Source organism: Lontra canadensis, unplaced genomic scaffold, assembly GCF_010015895.1.
Source record: "Lontra canadensis isolate GAN:19392208 unplaced genomic scaffold, GSC_riverotter_1.0 scaffold70, whole genome shotgun sequence".
Lineage (NCBI taxonomy): Eukaryota > Metazoa > Chordata > Mammalia > Carnivora > Mustelidae > Lontra > Lontra canadensis.
In genome coordinates this window covers 1,832,601-1,853,543 of record NW_022631064.1, presented here as the reverse complement: position 1 = coordinate 1,853,543, position 20,943 = coordinate 1,832,601, and the positions used below count along the sequence as shown (strand labels likewise).

Below are 20,943 nucleotides of genomic sequence, written 5' to 3'. Positions count from 1 at the left end.
ACGGTGAAGGTCATGATGCCTTTGGAAAACCTGAGGGTCCGCGAGTCCACAAAGACCATGATCACGTGTGCACAAGGGCTGAAACTCCACTGGCATGCCATTGGGCAACATTTTTCTATCTCTAGGACCCATGACAACTGCCCCCTTCTTGTAGAAAGGTTTCCTTTGACTTCCCCATGGCTGACCTTAAATACCATTTCCAGACCTTCCTTATAAAAATCAATACCTTTGGCTCCACCCACCCATCGACCTTGCGCTCTTAAGAAAATAGTTTGGTGATGCCTTTGCCTTCAGCCCTTAAGGGAGTGCTTAATCACCTCTCTCAGGGCTAGTAGTGACTCAGTGGTTCTCAATTTTAGAGATCAAGTGTAGCCTTCAGAATCACCTGGTTTAATAAAAGCCAGATTGCCAGCCCCCACACAGGAGTTTCTGATTCAGTAGGTCTGGGGTGAGTGGAGAATTTGTATGCCTAGCAAGTTCCTGAGGGTTGCTGATGCTGCTGGGCCAGGGACCAGACTTTAAGAAGCACAGTTTTGGAGCCCTCCCATAGCACGTGGCTCACCTGATCCCCAGAACCAGTACAGATCCTGCCCAGAAGACACCTGCTAAGCACCATCTCTTGTCTGGGACTGCAGTTCCAGCAGGAAGCCTGGTGATTCTGATTGTGAAGCAAGTTCAGGAGACACTGCTCCAGTGAGATGTTTGGGATCAGACATCACTTCCCACTTAGGGGAACTAGGAGCTTCAAGTATGAATAGTCCTAGGGTGCCTGGGGCCTCAGTCGTTAAACATCTGCCTTTGGCTCAGGGGCACCTGGGTGGTTCAGTGGGTTAAAGCCTCTGCCTTCGGCTCAGGTCATACAGCATCCTGGGATCGAGCCCCGCATCTGGCTCTCTGCTCAGCCCGGAGCCTGCTTCCCTTCCTCTCTCTCTGCCTGCCTCTCTGCCTACTTGTGATCTCTGTTTGTCAAATAAATAAATAAAATCTTTAAAAAAAAAAACAAGTCTGCCTTCAGCTCAGGGCATGATCCCAGAATCCAGGGATCGAGCCCTGCATCCGGCTCCCCACTTGGCAGGAAGCCTGCTTCTCCCTTTCCCACTCCCCCTGCTTGTGTTCCCTCTTTTGCTGTGTCTCTCTCTTTCTGTCAAATAAATAAAATCTTAAAAAAAAATGGACAGTCCTATGTTGCTTTTCGTTCCCATGTTTGCTAACTTGTCCCATCAGTTTTAGCCAATGAGTAAGTGATTAAGTCAGAGCCGCCACAGCAGCGGGACATTTAATATGATGAGTTTGGGGGTTTACTTTCTTCCACATTAGGCTCCAGAACAGAGGTCAGAATACTATTGCCTAGAGGCCAAATTCAGCGGCCATCTGTTTCTGCATGGCTAGCAAGCTAAGAATGGTTTTTGCATTTTTTAATGATTGGAAAAATTAAGACTCCTACATGACCCAAAAAACATAAAATTCAAATTTCAGTGTCTATAAATAAAGTTTTGAAGTTTGTAAAAACAAAATTGTAGAAATGTTCCTGATCTTGCTTGCGGGCCCACAAAAGAACTAAATATTTACCATCTGGCTTTTTACAGAGAAAGTTTGCCGACCCAGATCTAGAAAGTTGAAAAGGTAGATCGAAAGGAGAGCAAAGCTTACTGATCTTAAGAACCGTAGATGATGAAGCTGTTCCTTGCCTTCCAGTAGAAAGTCGGGGTCCTAAAGGGAAAGATGGAAACCTTCTGGGGTGAGGGGAGACCAGATGGAGAGGTGGAAGTTCTTGACAGCCAAGGCAAAGCCTGCATGCCATCCCTTGCCATTGACAGGCAAGAACACATAATCGATTCTTCCAGAGAAACTAAAGTGCTGAACACCAGCCATCTCTTGAGAGCTGCCTAAACACTATCCATGAATCTTCCAGAAGAAGGATGCCCCATTCATGCCCCCAGACTTTAATGAGAACCACCTCCCATGCAGACCACCCTTGTGGATAGATCTTATCAACAACCCGTAGTACTCCCAACTTCCCCCAGCCCTGCCTTCAAAAGAGCAGAGATTTTGAAAGATGGAGGTCATGTGGCTAATATAGCCTTAACACAAGTACTTCCATAGAGCTGGTGTGCGACAGGACAACCTGCCTCACTTTCTACACTTGCTGCCCATGCCATGTTTGTTCTTGCCAACTCCACCCTGCCCATCTAAACACCTCCCTAGCCCTGTTTCAAAATATCCTTGCTTGGGAAGAATTTACTGTCACTTGCTATCCATTAAATACTTCTGCATACCTTCCTGCAAGTTCTCTCATCTCTCTCTTAAAACTGACAAAATCTATTATGAATTGAAACACTGAAGCGAAGGGGTGAACTCAGGATCACACAGCTGGTAAGTTCTGGAACTAGGATTCAGACTCACCTAGGTCTTTCTTTTCAAACTTTTCCACCCAAGAAAAGGACGAAGTAAAAGAATTAATGGGGGAAGGTGGACACCCAGGTGGCTTAGTCCTTTAAGCATCTGCCTTTGGCTCAGGTCATGATCCCAGGGTCCTGGGATTGGGTCCCACACTGGGCTCCTTGCTCAGCAGGAAACTTGCTTCTCCCTCTCCCTCTGCTACTCCCCCATTTGTGTCCTCTCGCTCTCACTCTTTCTCTCTCTGACCAATAATAAATCTTTTTTAAAATTTCATTTAAAAAAAATGAGGAACCTGGAGATCTTAAAGACCACTGCAAACAATATTTTATCTTGAAACTTTATATTTGCTTCTTTTTTTAAATTTTTTCTTTATTTGACAGAGAGAGAGAGAGATCACAAGTAGGCAGAGAGGCAGGTAGAGAGACGGGGAAGTAGGCTCCCCATTGAGCAGAGAGCCTGCTGGGGCTTGATCCCAGGACCCTAAGATCATGACCTGAGCCAAAGGCAGAGGCTTAAGCCACTGAGCCACCCAGGTGCCCCTTACATTTGCTTCTTAATAGGACCATTTTTATTTACTATTTCCCCACAATCTTTCTTTAAAATTAACAATGAAGCTATACGATTTTTATTCTATAGCCTTATAACTCATCCAACCCCAAACTCATTGCTGTATATCATCTGAAAATCTACTCTTTGTAGAACACTGTTTTTTGTTTTATTTTGTTTTGTTTTGTTTTGGAACACTGTTTAAAAACATATGATTGGGGCGCCTGGGTGGCTCAGTGGGGTAAAGCCTCTGCCTTCAGCTCAGGTCATGATCTCAGGGTCCTGGGATCGAGTCTCACGTCAGGCTCTCTGCTCAGCAGGGAGCTGCTTCCTCCCCTCTCTCTCTGCCTGCCTCTCTGCCTACTTGTGATCTTTCTCTGTCAAATAAATAAATAAATCTTTAAAAAAATAAAAATAAAAACGTATGATTGGTTGGGACACCTGGGTGGCTCAATTAGTTAAGCTGCTGCCTTTAGCTCAGGTTATGATCCCAGGGTCCTTGCTCGGCAGGGAGCCTGCTTCTCTCTTTGCCTCTTCCTGCTTGTGTGCTCTCTCTCTCTCTCTCTCTCTCTCTGACAAATAAATAAATAAAATATTAAAAACATATGGTTAGGGGGCACCTGGGTGGTTCCATCAGTTAAGCACCCAACTCTGGATTTTGGCTCAGGCTGTGATCTTAGGGTTGTGAGATCGAACCCTGTGTCGGGATCCATGCTGGGTGTGGAGCCTGCTTAGTATTCTCTCTCTCCCTCTGCCCTTCCAAGCCCATGCTCACTCACTCTCTCTCTCTGAAAGAAAAAAAAAAAATTCCATGGTCAGTCCTCTGAATGCACAGTGCTTTAGTAAAACATTGTCTTTTCATCACCCTTAAATATTTAGGGTTGCTAAATTTCACTGGCACCAGCAGAAGACTAGCCCATCGTAACACACAAACCTCCACCTCTCCACTGCTTAGTCACTCCACTGACAATGACCAGAAACCGCCACTTTCCTAACAGTGCACGGGAGAAGAATGAGGCACAAACAAGTCAGCAGTAAGAGAGAGGGAGCCGGGGATGACAGCTGGAAGGACTGTCGCCCTGAACAACTCCTCCGTCCCATATTTATTAGATATAAGATAGCAACAAAGGAGAAGAAAAGAAGGTTATAGAATAGTCATATATCTAGTAGGTAAACTAGAAGGAATGTGAGTCATATGTTGGTCACAAGTTTTAGAGGTAAACAAGGTTAAACAAGAAGAGGAGTAAAGGGTGTCTGGTCTAGCAGCAGGGATTTGTAGTTGAGCAAGAGCACTTAAAGGGATTACCTTAGGAGGAGGCTTCCTCTGAGGTAGGGGAGACCACAAAAAAGGGAAACAAGGTGGTGTTCCACCTGGAGCCGGCCGGGCGCTCCCAGCTGCTTGGCTTCCATGACTTGAATCATCCTCTCCACCAGAGGCCTGCTGCTAGTACATGCTTTTCCCAAGGTCATCTTTAAGCATGTTTGCATGACCAGTACAACTCCTCATTAGTTAAAGTTATACTTCAAGTGGTATATTATTCTGAGGGACGGTTAAAAGAAACATCACGGACAAACATGCTCCAGTCCCCTGGCTAGTCAAGCCAGCCACTGGGCTGAATGTTGGAGACACGGACAATGTTCTCACGACATTTAATCTAGATGGAGGAACAGACAACCAAAATACTGCCCAAACGTGTCATCATAAACTAACAAAAGGTGGAGAAGCAAAAATAGAAGGGCTTGGTGAATTCTGCCAAATATTTGAGTTAGAAAGCATACCACTTCTATGCATACTCTTAAAAAACAGAGGAGAGAGAAACACTTCCAGAATCACTCTGGGAGGCCAGTATGTCTCTGACTCTAGAGCCAGATGAAACTGTCACTCAAAACCCCAGACCGTCATCTCTCATGAATATAAACGTAAAAATCTTGTACATTAGCAAACTGAAATTGGCAATATATAAAGAGGATTATAGGGGCTCCTGGGTGGTGCAGTCGGTTGAGCATCTGACTCTTGGTTTTTGGCTCAGGTCATGATCTCAGGGTCCTGGGATCCAGCCCACATGGGGCTCCCTGCTCAGCGGAAGTCTGCTTAGGATTCTCTCTTTCCCTCTGTCCCTCTCTCTCTCTCTCTCTCTCTCAAATAAATAACCAAAATCTTTTTAAGATAATTTTTTTTAAAAAAAGGTTTATATAATATGACCAAGAGCATCTATCCCAGGAATACAAAGCTGTTTTAGCAGGGGAAAATCAATATCCTATACCACTTCAATTGAATACAGGATTAAAGCTACCTGATCTTCTCAATAAATTCAGAAAAAGCATTTTATAAAATCAACACTCATTCTTGACAAAAATCCTCAACAAATTAGGAAAAGAAGGGAATTTCCTCAACCTAATAAGGGTATTTACAAAAAAGCTACAAATGCCATCGCACTTAGAATTTACCATGCTAATGGCAATTTACCATGCTAATGGACATCAAAGAGAGCAGGAGTGGCAATCCTTATATCAGATCAATTAGATTTTAAGCCAAAGACTATAATAAGAGATGAGGAAGGACACTATATCATACTCAAAGGATCTGTCCAACAAGAAGATCTAACAATTTTAAATATCTATGCCCCTAACGTAGAAACAGCCAACTATATAAACCAATTAATAACAAAATCAAAGAAATACATCAACAATAATACAACAATAGTAGGGGAGTTCAACACTCCCCTCACTGAAATGGACAGATCATCCAAGCAAAGGATCAACAAGGAAATAACGGCCTTAAATGACACACTGGACCAGATGGACATCACAGATATATTCAGAACATTTCATCCCAAAGCAAAAGAATACACATTCTTCTCTAGTGCACATGGAACATTCTCCAGAATAGATCACATCCTCGGTCCTAAATCAGGTCTCAACCGGTATCAAAAGATTGGGATCATTCCCTGCATATTTTCAGACCACAACGCTCTGAAGCTAGAACTCAATCACAAGAGGAAATTTGGAAAGAACCCAAATACATGGAGACTAAACAGCATCCTTCTAAAGAATGAATGGGTCAACCAGGAAATTAAAGAAGAATTGAAAAAATTCATGGAAACAAATGATAATGAAAACACAATGGTTCAAAATCTGTGGGACACAACAAAGGCAGTCCTGAGAGGAAAATATATAGCGGTACAAGCCTTTCTCAAGAAACAAGAAAGGTCTCAGGTACACAACCTAACCCTACACCTAAAGGAGCTGGAGAAAGAACAAGAAAGAAAGCCTACACCCAGCAGGAGAAGAGAAATTATAAAGATCAGAGCAGAAATCAATGAAATAGAAACCAAAAAAAAAAAAAATAGAACAAATCAACGAAACTAGGAGCTGGTTCTTTGAAAGAATTAATAAGATTGATAAACCCCTGGCCAGACTTATCAAAAAGAAAAGAGAAAGGACCCAAATAAATAAAATCATGAATGAAAGAGGAGAGATCACAACGAACACCAAAGAAATACAATTATAAGAACATACAATGAGCAACTCTACGCCAACAAATTTGACAATCTGGAAGAAATGGATACATTCCTAGAGACATATAAACTACCACAACTGAACCAGGAAGAAATAGAAAGCCTGAACAGACCCATAACCAGTAAGGAGATTGAAACATTCATCAAAAATCTCCAAACAAACAAAAGCCCAGGGCCAGATGGCTTCCCGGGGGAATTCTACCAAACATTTAAAGAAGAACTAATTCCTATTCTCCTGAGACTGTTCCAAAAAATAGAAATGGAAGGAAAACTTCCAAACTCATTTTATGAGGCCAGCATCACCTTGATCCCAAAACCAGACAAGGATCCCATCAAAAAAGAGAACTACAGACCAATATCCTTGATGAACACAGATGCGAAAATTCTCACCAAAATACTAGCCAATAGGATTCAACAGTACATTAAAAGGATTATTCACCACGACCAAGTGGGATTTATTCCAGGGCTGCAAGGTTGGTTCAACATCTGCAAATCAATCAATGTGATACAACACATTAATAAAAGAAAGAACAAGAACCATATGATACTCTCCATAGATGCTGAAAAAGCATTTGACAAAGTACAGCATCCCTTCCTAATCAGGAAGGGATAGAGGGCACATACCTCAATATTATCAAAGCCATCTATGAAAAACCCACCACAAATATCATTCTCAATGGAGAAAAACTGAAAGCTTTTTGCTAAGGTCAGGAACACGGCAGGGATGTCCATTATCACCACTGCTATTCAATATAGTACTAGAAGTCCTAGCCTCAGCAATCAGACAACAAAAGGAAATTAAAGGCATCCAAATCGGCAAAGAAGAAGTCAAACTATCACTCTTCGCAGATGATATGATACTATATGTGGAAAACCCAAAAGACTCCACTCCAAAACTGCTAGAACTTGTACAGGAATTCAGTAAAGTGTCAGGATATAAATCAATGCACAGAAATCAGTTGCATTTCTCTACACCAACGACAAGACAGAAGAAAGAGAAATTAAGGATTCCATCCCATTTACAATTGCACCCAAAACTATAAGATACCTAGGAATAAACCTAACCAATGAGGCTAAGAATCTATACACAGAAAACTATAAAGTACTCATGAAAGAAATTGAGGAAGACACAAAGAAATGGAAAAATGTTCCATGCCCCTGGATTGGAAGAATAAATATTGTGAAAATGTCTCTGCTACCTAAAGCAATCTACACATTTAATGCAATTCCTATCAAAATACCATCCATTTTTTTCAAAGAAATGGAACAAATAATCCTAAAAATTTATATGGAACCAGAAAAAGCCTCGAATAGCCAAAGGAATATTGAAAAAGAAAGCCAAAGTCGGTGGCATCACAATTCCGGACTTCAAGCTCTATTACAAAGCTGTCATCATCAAGACAGCATGGTACTGGCACAAAAACAGACACATAGATCAATGGAACAGAATAGAGAGCCCAGAAATAGACCCTCAACTCTATGGTCAACTAATCTTCGACAAAGCAGGAAAGAATGTCCAATGGAAAAAAGACAGCCTCTTCAATAAATGGTGTTGGGAAAATTGGACAGCCACATGCAGAAAAATGAAATTGGATCATTTCCTTACACCACACACGAAAATAGACTCAAAATGGATGAAGGACCTCAATGTGAGAAAGGAATCCATCAACATCCTTGAGGAGAACACAGGCAGCAACCTCTTCGACCTCAGCCGCAGCAACATCTTCCTAGGAACATCGCCAAAGGCAAGGGAAGCAAGGGCAAAAATGAACTATTGGGATTTTATCAAGATCAAAAGCTTTTGCACAGCAAAGGAAACAGTTAACAAAACCAAAAGACAACTGACAGAATGGGAGAAGATATTTGCAAACGACATATCAGATAAAGGGCTAGTGTCCAGAATCTATAAAGAACTTAGCAAACTCAACACCCAAAGAACAAATAATCCAATCAAGAAATGGGCAGAAGACATGAACAGACATTTCTGCAAAGAAGACATCCAGATGGCCAACAGACACATGAAAAAGTGCTCCATATCACTCGGCATCAGGGAAATACAAATCAAAACCACAATGAGATACCACCTCACACCAGTCAGAATGGCTAAAATGAACAAGTCAGGAAATGACAGATGCTGGCGAGGATGCAGAGAAAGGGGAACCCTCCTACACTGTTGGTGGGAATGCAAGCTGGTGCAACCACTCTGGAAAACAGCATGGAGGTTCCTCAAAATGTTGAAAATAGAACTACCCTACGACCCAGCAATTGCACTACTGGGTATTTACCCTAAAGATACAAATGTAGTGGTCCGAAGGGGCACGTGCACTGGAATGTTTATAGCAGCAATGTCTACAATAGCCAAACTATGGAAAGAACCTAGATGTCCATCAACAGATGAATAGATAAAGAAGATGTGATATATATACACAATGGAATACTATGCCGCCATCAAAAGAAATGAAATCTTGCCATTTGCGAAGACATGGATGGAACTAGAGGGTATCACGCTTAGCGAAATAAGTCAATCGGAGAAAGACAACTATCATATGATCTCCCTGATATGAGGGAGAGGAGATGCAACATGGGGGGTTAAGGGGGTAGGAGAAGAGTAAATGAAACAAGATGGGATCGGGAGGGAGACAAACCATAAGTGACTCTCAATCTCACAAAACAAACTGAGGTTTGGTGGGGGAAGGGGGGTTGGGGGAGGGGGTGTGGGGTTATGGACATTGGGGAGGGTATGTGCTATGGTGAGTGCTGGGAAGTGTGTAAACCTGGCGATTCACAGACCTGTACCCCTGGGGATAAAAATATATCATATGTTTATAAAAAATAAGAAAGAAAAAGAAAAAAAAGAATTTTCACTTCCGAAGACACTGTTAAGAAAATAAAAAGACAAGTACAGATTGGGAGAAAAACTTGCATCTCAGTTATCTAATAAAGAACTTGCATCCAGAATACACAAAGAACCCACAACTCACGGTAACACAGCCCAATTTTTATATTTTTTAAATTTTATTTATTGGCGCACCTGGGTGGCTCAATTGGTTAGGCGTCTGACTCTTGGTTTTGGTTAAGATAAGGATCTCAAGGTCCTAAGATCGAGCCCCAGGTCAGGGAGTCTGCCTGTCCCTCTCCCTCTGTTCCTCCCTTTCTGTCTCAAATAAATAAATAAAATATTTTTCAAAATCATTTTATTTATTTGAGAAAGAGAGAGCACAAGCAAAGGGAGGGGCAGAGGGAAAGGGAGAAGCAGACCCTCTGCTTCTGAAGCGCAGAGCCCTTCAATATGGGGCTCAAGTCAGAGGCTTAACTGGCTGCACCTCCCAGGAAGCCCAACACAGCCCAGTTTTTTTTTAAGATTTTATCTATTTATTTGTCAGACAGAGATCACAAGTAGGCAGAGAGGCAGGCAGAGAGGGAGGGGGGAAGCAGGCTCCCTGCTCAGCCGAGAGCCTGATGCGGGGCTCAATCCCAGGACCCTGAGATCATGACATGAGCCGAAGGCAGAGGCAAGGCTTAACCCATCGAGCCACCCAGGCGCCCCACACAGCCCAACTTTAAAAAAAAAAAAAAAACAAAGGACTGCTAGAGATATTTCACCAAAAGAAACATGAATGCCTAATAAGCACATGGAGTTCACACAGCAGGCCTGGAACTGTCATCCTTAGAAAGTCCCTGTTACAAGGATTATCACTGATTGGCTAAGAACTTGGAATTCAGGAGCGTTCCCACCGTTCCCTGAAATAATCACTGTGTATAAATAATGTGATTTATGCAGAACACCTGCTCTTCTAGGAACATGGAATTTTGGTCATCTAAGGTAGGTGATACCTACAGGGTGAGCCCCCAGTAAAAACCCTGGGCCCTAATTTCCTAATGAGATGTCCTGGTAGACAACATTTCACATCAGTTGTCCCAACTCATGGAGGAATTAAGTACATCTTGTGTGACTTCTCTGAGAGAGAACTTTTGGAAACCTACACTGTTTCCTCCACATTGCAGCCCTTGCTTCTTTTCCCTTTGCTGACTTTGCTATGAGTCCTTTCACTGTAATAAATCATAGCCATATGACTTCAAGCCCAGTTCTGTGAGTCCTGGCAAATGATGAACCTGGAGGTGGCCATCAAGAGCCCAAACACAAAAGGGCGACTGGGTGTTTAAGCATCTGCCTTTGGCTCAGGTCGTGATCTTGGGGTCCTGGGATCAGCCCCGAATAGGGCTCCCTGCTGGGGGGAGGGGGGGTCCTGCTTCTTCCCACCCCCCACCTCTCCCACTTGTGCATGCTGTCTCTCTAGCAAATACATACAATCTTAAAAAAAAAAAAAAAAAAAGACCCCAGGGCACGTGGGTGCCTCAGTCGTTAAGCGTCTGCCTTCCCCGCCCAGGTTATGATGTTCCTGGGATTGATTTCCTGCACAGGGATCCTGCTCAGCAGGAAGTCTGCTTCTCTCTCTCCCTCTGCCTCTCCCCCCTTCTCATCCTCTCTCTCACTCTCTCTCAAATAAATAAAATCTTTAAAAAAAAATAAAAATCGGGGCGCCTGGGTGACTCAAGTGGGTTGAGCCACTGCCTTCGGCTCAGGTCATGATCTCAGGGTCCTGGAATTGAGCCCATCAGGCTCTCTGCTCAGCGGGAAGCCTGCTTCCCACCCCCCACCCCCACCCCATTCCACCCATCCCGCCCCCCACCTGCCTCTCTGCCTGCTTGTGATCTCTGTCAAATAAATAAAATCTTTTTTAAAAAATTAAATAAAAATCTTAAAAAAGAAATCATAGTTCATATATGTGGTAGAATATTATCCAGCCTTTTTAAAGGAGATCCTGTCACGTCCAATAACATGAATGAACCTGGATGACATTATGCTGAGTGAAAAAAGCTAGACCAAAAAAAAAAAAAAAAAAGCTTGCAGGATCTCAATTATGTAGAATCTTAAGTCAAATACATAGTAGCAGAGAGTAGAATGGTGGTTCCCAGGCAGAAGGAGGTGGAAGAAATGGGGAGATATTGGTCAAAGGGTACAAAGTTGCAGTTACGTAGGATGAGTAAGTTGTAGAGAGCTAACCTACCACATGGCTATAGTCAACACTGTATTAAACACGGAAAATTTGCTGAGAGCGGATTTCACACGCTCTCACCAGAGAAGTGACTGTGAGTTTTGTTAGTCTGACTGCGATATCATTTCAAGATCACGTTGTATGCCTTAAATACGTGCAATTTATATTTTAAAAACAGACAAACTGCGTTTCATCATTTGATTGGTGTGAGACTTGGTAAAAATGACAGCCCCTCTAAGCTTGGATATACTCACTGGAAAACAGGGTTGGTTATTCACAGGGTTATTTATTCATAGGGTTATCGTGAGGACTGAGCTACCAGCTTCCCTACCGTCGTTTCCCGGAGCTTTGGGATTCTCATTACAAATTCTGAAGCCTGGGTTACCGCCAAAGCAGCTGTGAGAAAGGAACTCGCTTCCAAGTGGAAAAATCACTAAGTGGGAGTCAGTACATCTCAGTCACCTAACTTTCCCAGGTCTCCCCCTTCCTCATCTGCAGTGTTCATTTACCGTGCCCTCGTACGCAGCAACCAGGGAATCTGAGGAGGCCTCGCTTAGCTGAGGCCCTTCACCAGCCCGCCGCCCTGACTGAAATCCAGCGAGCACTCCGCGCTCTGAAAGCGAGCTGTGTGGTGCTGGGCGGGGGGAGATGTGGCCACGAGATGGCAGCATTCTCCCAAACGACCGCACACGTACATCTTGCAACTGTAAACCAGTTAAAAGAGGAAAAGCGACACCACAGCACTGGATTCCCTTTGCTTTTTACCCTTCGGGTGGCCCCAGCTCGGGTTCATTGAAAGAGCAAGTTTCTCACAGATCCCTGGGCCCTGAGCGCCGAGCGCGGACGCTCTCGCGAGATCGCCGCCGGAAGTGGGTGGCCGCCGGGACGCCGCGGCTCGGTTCTCCGGAAGGTGAGCTCTTCTCCGAAGCTCTGCAGCCGCCTCGCCCAGGGCGCTCGCCTCCGAGGGAGAGTTCGCCCCGCCGCGGCTTTTCCAGCCCAGATATCTCGCTCTCGGCTGCCCCGACCGTACAGCGGCGCGGCCCGGCCTGCGGAGAGCCCGCCAGCCCCGACCCCGCCCTCCCTCCGCGCTGCAGTTAGGCCGCGCCCTGAGGCCCAGTCCGCGGCGGCTCCTGCGGGTGATGCCAAATACAGCCATGAAGAAGAAGGTGCTGTTGATGGGGAAGAGCGGGTCGGGCAAGACCAGCATGCGGTCGATTATTTTTGCAAATTATATCGCCCGCGACACCCGGCGCCTGGGTGCCACCATTGATGTGGAGCACTCCCACGTCCGATTCCTGGGCAACCTGGTGCTCAACCTGTGGGACTGTGGCGGTCAGGACACCTTCATGGAAAATTACTTCACCAGCCAGCGAGACAACATCTTCCGTAACGTCGAGGTTTTGATTTACGTGTTTGACGTGGAGAGCCGCGAACTGGAAAAGGACATGCATTACTACCAGTCGTGTCTGGAGGCCATCCTCCAGAACTCTCCGGATGCCAAAATCTTCTGCCTGGTGCACAAAATGGATCTGGTTCAGGAGGATCAGCGTGACCTGATTTTTAAAGAGCGAGAGGAAGACCTGAGGCGTTTGTCTCGCCCTCTGGAATGCGCTTGTTTTCGAACCTCCATCTGGGACGAAACGCTCTACAAAGCCTGGTCCAGTATTGTCTATCAGCTGATTCCCAATGTGCAGCAGCTGGAGATGAACCTAAGGAATTTTGCCCAAATTATCGAGGCCGACGAAGTCCTGCTGTTCGAGAGAGCCACGTTCTTGGTCATTTCCCATTACCAGTGCAAAGAGCAGCGCGATGTCCACCGGTTCGAGAAGATCAGCAACATCATTAAACAGTTCAAGCTGAGCTGCAGTAAATTAGCCGCTTCTTTCCAGAGCATGGAGGTTCGGAATTCTAACTTCGCTGCTTTCATCGACATCTTCACGTCAAACACGTACGTGATGGTGGTTATGTCGGATCCGTCGATCCCTTCTGCAGCTACTCTGATCAACATTCGCAATGCCAGGAAACACTTTGAGAAGCTGGAGAGAGTGGATGGTCCCAAGCACAGCCTTCTGATGCGTTGAATATTGCCAAATGCCCTTTCTGAAAATGCTGAATTGCCTTTCCCCACCTCCTCCCCGCATCTTTTTTTTCTTTTTAATATTCATAATGTCCTGTGCTTAAAAGTGGGCTTTGAAATGTGTGCTGCTTAACTACTTTCATCTCTCCCCTACTCCTTCGTCTTTGAACCGTGAACGCTATTTACTCCGCTATCCAGTAGAGCTTCGAGATGGCCTTTCTGAAAAGTTGGTATGGTGCAACACTAAAGTAGGTGGTGTGTGTGTGTGTGTGTGTGTGTATGTGTGCGCGCGCGCGTGTATGTGTGTGTTCTGATTACCGGGTTATAATAGATATACACATTAAAGCCTTTACAGTATCTTCCTGTATTCCTTACAAGACTGCGAAGATGGAATGTTACTATTTTATCAGCAAGGTATTAAAATGCATTTATAAATCCTTCTTGGCTTCAATCATGAATAAACATTTGCTGTTAGCAATTTAAAATATGGTCTTATTTGAAATAATTAGAAGGTGGTTAGTATGTAAACCCAAAGAGTCCGATAGCCCAAAAGTAATGCTTAACTGGTAAATTTTAATTGTGTGATCTAGTCCCTATCACCTTAGTGATAGTGAATAGGGGCTGTAAGTAGAGCAACTAAGGGTAGGGTCTCTGAGGGTAGACCATCTGAGTTCATATTCTCCATTCACTTGCTTGCTCTTTGTGAACTGGGCAAGGTACTTAATTTCATTTCTGCTGTCCTCATTTACGAAATGTGGGTAAGAGTAGCACTAATGGGATTGTTACACACACACACATAAATTAAAACATGGAAAGCATTTAGAATGGTGCCTGACATACTCAGTACTATGTGTCAGCTATAAATAGGACCACCAGAGCCATTCTCCTCCCTGCCCACTTAAATAAATCCCTACTCCCAAATCACTGAAGCCTAGCTAAATGTTTGAGCCCTTACTAAATGCCAGGTACTCTTAAATACTTGATGTGTATTATTTTATTTAATCCACAACCTGAGGTAGATTACTTTTATTTCTTAATAGGTGAGAAAACTTAATAGGTGAGAAATTTTAATAGATCTTATTGATAAGGTTATGCAGCTGAACCTAGATAGTAAGATTACAGACCTACCTCTTTCCTGACCGTCACTCACTTCTTCCTCCACTGACAGAAAAGTTCATCCTAAAATCTTAGCTTTTCAGGTATACACTGCACCTTATTATAATTCCCCAAATTTTACAGATTAAGGAAACTGCAGCTCAGAAAGTTAAGTGACTTCTCAAAGAACGATGTTTTTGTTCACTTTGGGCAAATTCACTTCCTCATCTTTATCTATCTGGAAATTGGTTAATACTGAATCAGTGTTAGATTGCCAGTTTCTAGGGAAGGATACTAAGGTTCCTAATGTGGACTGCCAATGTAGTAAAGAGAAATCAGAAAACACTTAAAGTATCCTATTCCAACTGCGTTATGCTTTTAAATGAAATCTAAGTATTTTAGAGCCAAGAGATCCCTGTGATCCACTCTTCTCACCATTTTATAAGGCACATTTCCTTTGAATACAGACATTAAATGGAAGTTAACAGAGTTTAGCTTTTCCAGGCCTTTAGAGCAGAGATTGTGGATGACAATGATGTCCCTACCCATGAAGAGCAAGAAGCTATTCAGATCTAAGTTACTAAACTTCTATGGAGGGCCTTTGGCAGTAAGTTAAAAGACTCCAGATGTTAAAAACTTAAGCGTTCCTTTTTAAAAGCATTTTAAAATGTGGTAAAATACCACATTTAGTAAATCTAATTAAAATGGCAGTAACAAAATAATTTTACCTGAATCACTTAACCTCTCAAATTTCTTTTGTTGATTAAGTTACCGGTGGAGCTTTGTATGTGATCATTCTAGGATTGTAGGGCATGCTTCCTTCTGATATTATATAGGAAATTCCAGAGCCAGGTGGTATATTGTTTATTCAAGACTATAGTACAAAGAACATATTTACAAATAGTCCCATAGAGGACTCACAAATATTTTAAATAAAGCGTGTGGACTTGCACAGTGCCCAAGGGGAAAGCAACTATGTATCTACAAGATAATGTGAAAGAGAATTTTACCTTTGCAAGTACTTTTACATTATGGAAAATGTCCTTAAATATTTACTTTGTTTTAGAATTCTAAGACTAGGGGAAAAAAATAAGGTTTCCTATATAAAGTTCTCAAGAATTCCTGTTTTTACCCTTAGATAAAACTGACTTCATAGATCATGGTAAAAAATGGTTTCAAAATACTTGTATTTTTTTTTTTTCAGTTAATTTCCCCCAAAATGTTTTTGTTTTTTAGCCTCAAATACTCCTATTCCACTTGGTAACATTTTTCATGTTAAGTATCACACTTGTCCTCTTTAAACATTTAAAACAATTAGGACATTCTGTCATTCATTACTAAAGTTTCCAGTTGACATAGAAGTCAATTTACAGGGGCGCCTGGGTGGCTCAGTGGGTTAACAAGCCTCTGTCTTCAGCTCAGGTCATGATCCCAGGGTCCTGGGATCCAGCCCTGCATTGGTCTCTCTGCTCCACCAGAACCTGCTTCCCCCTATCTCTCTGCCTCCCTGTCTGCCTACTTGTGATCTCTCTGTGTCAAATAAATAAATAAAACCTTTTTTTTAAAAAAAGTCAATTTACACACCTTTACCTTACAAATAGTGAATAAGAGGTACATTCTGTATAATCTGCAATGAATGTAATGAGAAAAAGTACATTTACAGCAATGAAGTAGCCCTCTACCATCATTTTAATCCCATCACATAGGAGGCAAAAAAAAAAAAATTCCAATACTTAAGTATTTGCTAAAGATGATCCATGGCCCTTGAGAATATGTCTGTGTGGACACATACCTCCTATATCTACAAAGATAGGTATGTCCATATGTGTATCATCAGTATGACTGGAAAGATCACATACATACAACCATAAAATATGATAAAAGCACTAAGTGAAAAACACTAAAAGAATAAAAGATAAACTACAGATTTTAGAGAAGGGCTAAATCCATGGATATGGAAGGGACAGATTAGGACTTCAACATGGAAGTTACATTTGGTCTGAACCCTAAAGGACAGCTATAATTGTGAATTAAAATTTCTAAAGAACCACACTCAAAAGTAGTTCAGTAAAAAAAATGGGAAACAATAGTGGAAGGGAAATAGAGGAATCTACATAGGGGAGATTATATGCCTTTAAATTTTAACTCTATTCTGGAATTAGCAATAAACGATTAATGGAATTTTAAACTAGGTGATCCTAAGTGTCCTAAAGTCAAAAAGGTAGCTATGCAGACAATACTGGAGAGGGAAGAGCCTGAAGGTAGTTAGGTCATAATCACAATGGTTTAGGAGAAAATGATAAATCGGAGTTATTTTTGTTAATACTCCTGTCATATAAAGGACAGGAAAGCATGCCAAAACTCCCAGCCTATTCCAGGTATGACTTAACAGTATGATTTTTATAAATCCATACTGTCCAGAGACATTTTGATCTTTTGATTCTCAGTAATTAAGGGCCTCCCACCCTTACTGGTGAACTTGAACTATCTTATCAATTAACCTCTAAAGCAGTACATATATAATAATACACTTGCTTCTTTAAGGTACCCCAAGGCTAAATGTGACTTCTATATTCCCCAGCAGTGCTTCTCAATCTTAGTATTGAACTTAAGAATTACCAGGGAAGCATATTTAAATGGGGATTCTTAATCCCCATTTTAGACTTACAGAATCTACAGCTTTTAGGTTGTATCCCAGATTATCCCTTGAGTCCACCCTAGACACGTCACTTAAGCTCCCTAGCCTCAGTATCATTGTCCGTAAAATAGGTAGAATAACCACTACCTTAAAGTTATGACAATTAAATGAAACAGTACGTATTAAATGTCTAGGAATGGCCCTGGCACATTGTGGATGTTAAAAGCCCTACCTCCTCCCTAATACATTAATTTTGGATTTACAGGTTAGTGGGCTTTCTTATGGCAGACTGGAGGATAGTTTCCCAGTAGATCTATAGTCGTTGATTTGTTGTATTAATAACAGGAATATAGCACCCTAGAAGAAACTGCTCTTCTTTCTTTTCGCCTGCAATTAAGGGAGTTGTATGTGCTTTTCTTCTCTTTTCTCTCAAAAAGACTGACCTTCAAACTGATCAAACAACTTAGCAAAAGCCCAAAATGAGTGAAAAAAGATGAACAATTGAGCCCATCCACCTCCAGTACTCTCCCCTTCAACTTCTGCCTCCTCCTGACCAGTTTCTTGACAAATGGACAAGGTTTTGATGGTTAAGAATTGGGGTACCGTTAAGTGCTATCACCTTTCCCGTGCATGCTCATTGCTCCTGGTTCACAAAGGCATGTATACACTTGCATGGTAGAGATGAGCCATTTTCTCAGCCAGGGGTCACGACAGAGTGAGGCAAGTTACTGTATGAGAGGTCTCACCTCTGTCTCCAATTCAGTCCACAAGGTCAACAGGAGGCCAACTCCTGTGGCCATATCCTTTTATCCTGGCCTTTCAGTTACTTGTAGAAGGTCTTGTGGTATATTAAGGAAGGAAAACAGGGTCAAAGTCTTAGCTTCATCAATGACTTAACTGTGACACTGAGCAGGCACCCCGAATTCAGTTTCTTAAGTTACTTTGAAGCTATGCATAGTCCGTGGTATACTGATGGTTTTTGAGAAGTAAAACAATAAAAATTATCTGCTTTCCCTAAAAACCATGCCCCCCAAATAAACCAACAACAGTAAACAGAGACTAACAAATTTTTAATTTACATTTTTTCCTGTTAAAATATAAAACTAGGGTTAAATTAAATTCTCAAAGTCTAAATTAGACTAAATATAAATCTGCTGTACAACCCATTGAATGGATTTATATTTTGACAGTGTTCCTTAAAAGTGTCTAGTCATTTTCCATCTTTTTCCTTTTTTCTAAATTCATTCTGCCCCAGTCTTCACTTATCATCACATGCACTTTATTCCATCAAACATTTTCCAGGACCAACCTACTACTTAAACAATCATTATGCCTGTTTAGAGCTTTCCCAAACTTAAACTTTTCTCACCTTGACTACATATCCCAAGGTACTATTTTCTCACTTTTTTTGGTTAGTACTATAATGTTCCATAAAGAAACAATAAGTTATGTATTTCCCTAAAATGAAAGATCAGTATTCAATGGTTATTATGTTAACCAGTTAATAAAAGTGTGTCAAAACCCACTCATGTTTGCTAATCAACTGAAATTATAACAAATTAAACTAATACTTGACTATTAATGCTTACAAATTATTCAAGGAATCAAAATGGCTTCACAAAACTTGATATCTGCTTCCCAAATACTTCCCATTTTAACCCTAGATCCATTCAAGGAGACAATCCAAACATACTTTTCTTTACCTAAAAACTATTGTTTGCTAAATAAAAGACATTATTTAGGATTTTTTAGACCTTGAAAAAGAGTTATACTTCCAACGTGTATTTAAATTATAAATCCGTTTTTAGCCTGTGACACTGCTTTAAATTTAGGTACATCATAGTTAAATTGACTGGGCTTCTGCTTCATCTCTTCTAAAGTCTGACGGAAATTCGTTTGCCTCAAGGCTCTTATTCAAGATTTCTTCTTCTGCAAAGGTGATTTTAAAAAAGAGAAAAGGATAATCAAACATTACAAAGAAAAAAATTAAATAGGACAGATTCCAAATAGCAAATTTCAGTCTTTGTAAGTAAAATGTTCACGTGCAACTAAATTATGATGAAACTTACCATTATTCTCACTGAGGTACCTTTTCTCTAGAGAGTATCAAAACATCCCTCTTAGAATACTTCTCAATATAGCAGTGTCTAATTATTAACAAGCATACCAGAGTGACATATAACGAATCTATATCACCAGATCTATATTTACTCTAACATGCTTTATGAACAGAATTTTTTTAAATCTCTATGATGAAAATTTTCGACATACAAAAATGAAGAGAATTATCATTAGCCCAATGTATCCATTAACCAGCTTCAATAATTAATACTGCTATGTGAACTATGTACCCCAAAAAGACATGTTGAACTTCTAACCCCAGTACCTCAGAATGTGGCCTTATTTGGAAAGAGGGCCATTAACAATATAATCCTTAGGTGAGTTCATTCTGGAGTAGGGTGGGCGCTTAAACCTATGACTAGTGGCCTTATAAAGAAGGCACAAAGACACACAAGAGAAGAAAGCCATGTGAAGATAGAGGCAGAGATTAGAGCCGTGCTACCACAAGCCAAGGAACACCTGGGGCTACCAGAAGCTGGGAAAGCCGAGAAGGATCTTCCTCTGGTGGCTTCAGAAGACCACGGCCCTGCCAACACCTTGATTCTGGATTCCAGCCTTTGAACTTATTGTCTCCAGAGACAATTTCTGTTGTTTTAAGCTACCCAGTTTGTGGTACTTTGTGTGGCAGCGCAAGGAAACACATACTTACTAACCTTTCGTATTTTATCACCCACCTACTCAAATTTATTTCAAAACAAATTACAGATATTATATTACTACAAGAATGATATTTGAGGGGTGCCTGGGTGGCTCAGTGGGTTAAAGCCTCTCCCTTTGGCTCAGGTCATGATCCCAGCTTCCTGGGATCGAGCCCTCTATCAGGCTCTCTGCTCAGGGGGGAGCCTGCTTCCCCCTCTCTCTCTGCCTGCCTCTCTGCCTACTTATGCTGTCAAATGAATAAATAAAATCTTTTTAAAAAATGGTATTTGAGGGCGCATGGGTGGCTCAGTGGGTTAAGCCGCTGCCTTCGGCTCAGGTCATGATCTCAGGTTCCTGGGATCGAGTCCCGCATCGGGCTCTCTGCTCAGCAGGGAGCCTGCTTCCCTCTCTCTCTCTGCCTGCCTCTCTGTCTACTTGTGATCTCTCTCTGTCAAATAAATAAGTAAGATCTTTAAAAATAAATAAATAAATAAATAAATAAAAAATAAAAAATGGTATTTGACATACATAATGTTACTCAACATTTTGAGAACCATCCTCCACTAGCCAAGATTTCGACAAGATTTACTTCTGATTGTATTATAAAAGCAATAGGTTTCAGGGTTTTGGTTTTATTTTCCACCCTGTCCCAGACTAACTGTAAACTAACACCTGTCACTTGAGATTTGAAAGTACCCATAGACGTGAGATGTTCACTCTTCTCACGCTTGTCAAAGGAACAAAGAGAATGTTTTATCACATTAATAATAAAGACCATGCATCATTCAATGCATACGACATTACAAGAGGTTGAGAGAAAAATTCAATAGATCAATATGCGCAGGTCTAGTT

At 41.8% G+C, this 20,943-nt stretch overlaps 2 protein-coding genes across 2 annotated transcripts in view; one reads left to right on the top strand and one right to left on the bottom strand.

Annotated features, from left to right (window-relative positions):
* The first annotated feature begins 12,393 nt into the window (after positions 1–12,393).
* Positions 12,394–14,083, top strand: RRAGA (Ras related GTP binding A). The gene has a single exon (XM_032880519.1). The coding sequence runs from the start codon at positions 12,661–12,663 to the stop codon at positions 13,600–13,602; it is 942 nt and encodes a 313-aa protein (XP_032736410.1). The 5' UTR covers positions 12,394–12,660; the 3' UTR covers positions 13,603–14,083.
* A 3,790-nt stretch (positions 14,084–17,873) lies between these two features.
* The window catches only part of HAUS6 (HAUS augmin like complex subunit 6), a 42,154-nt gene continuing 39,084 nt past the window's right edge, over positions 17,874–20,943 (bottom strand). The window contains exon 17 of the mRNA XM_032880518.1: positions 17,874–19,260. Coding sequence (XP_032736409.1) covers positions 19,175–19,260 — 86 coding nt within the window. The 3' untranslated portion in view covers positions 17,874–19,174. The remainder of the gene's footprint in view (positions 19,261–20,943) is intronic.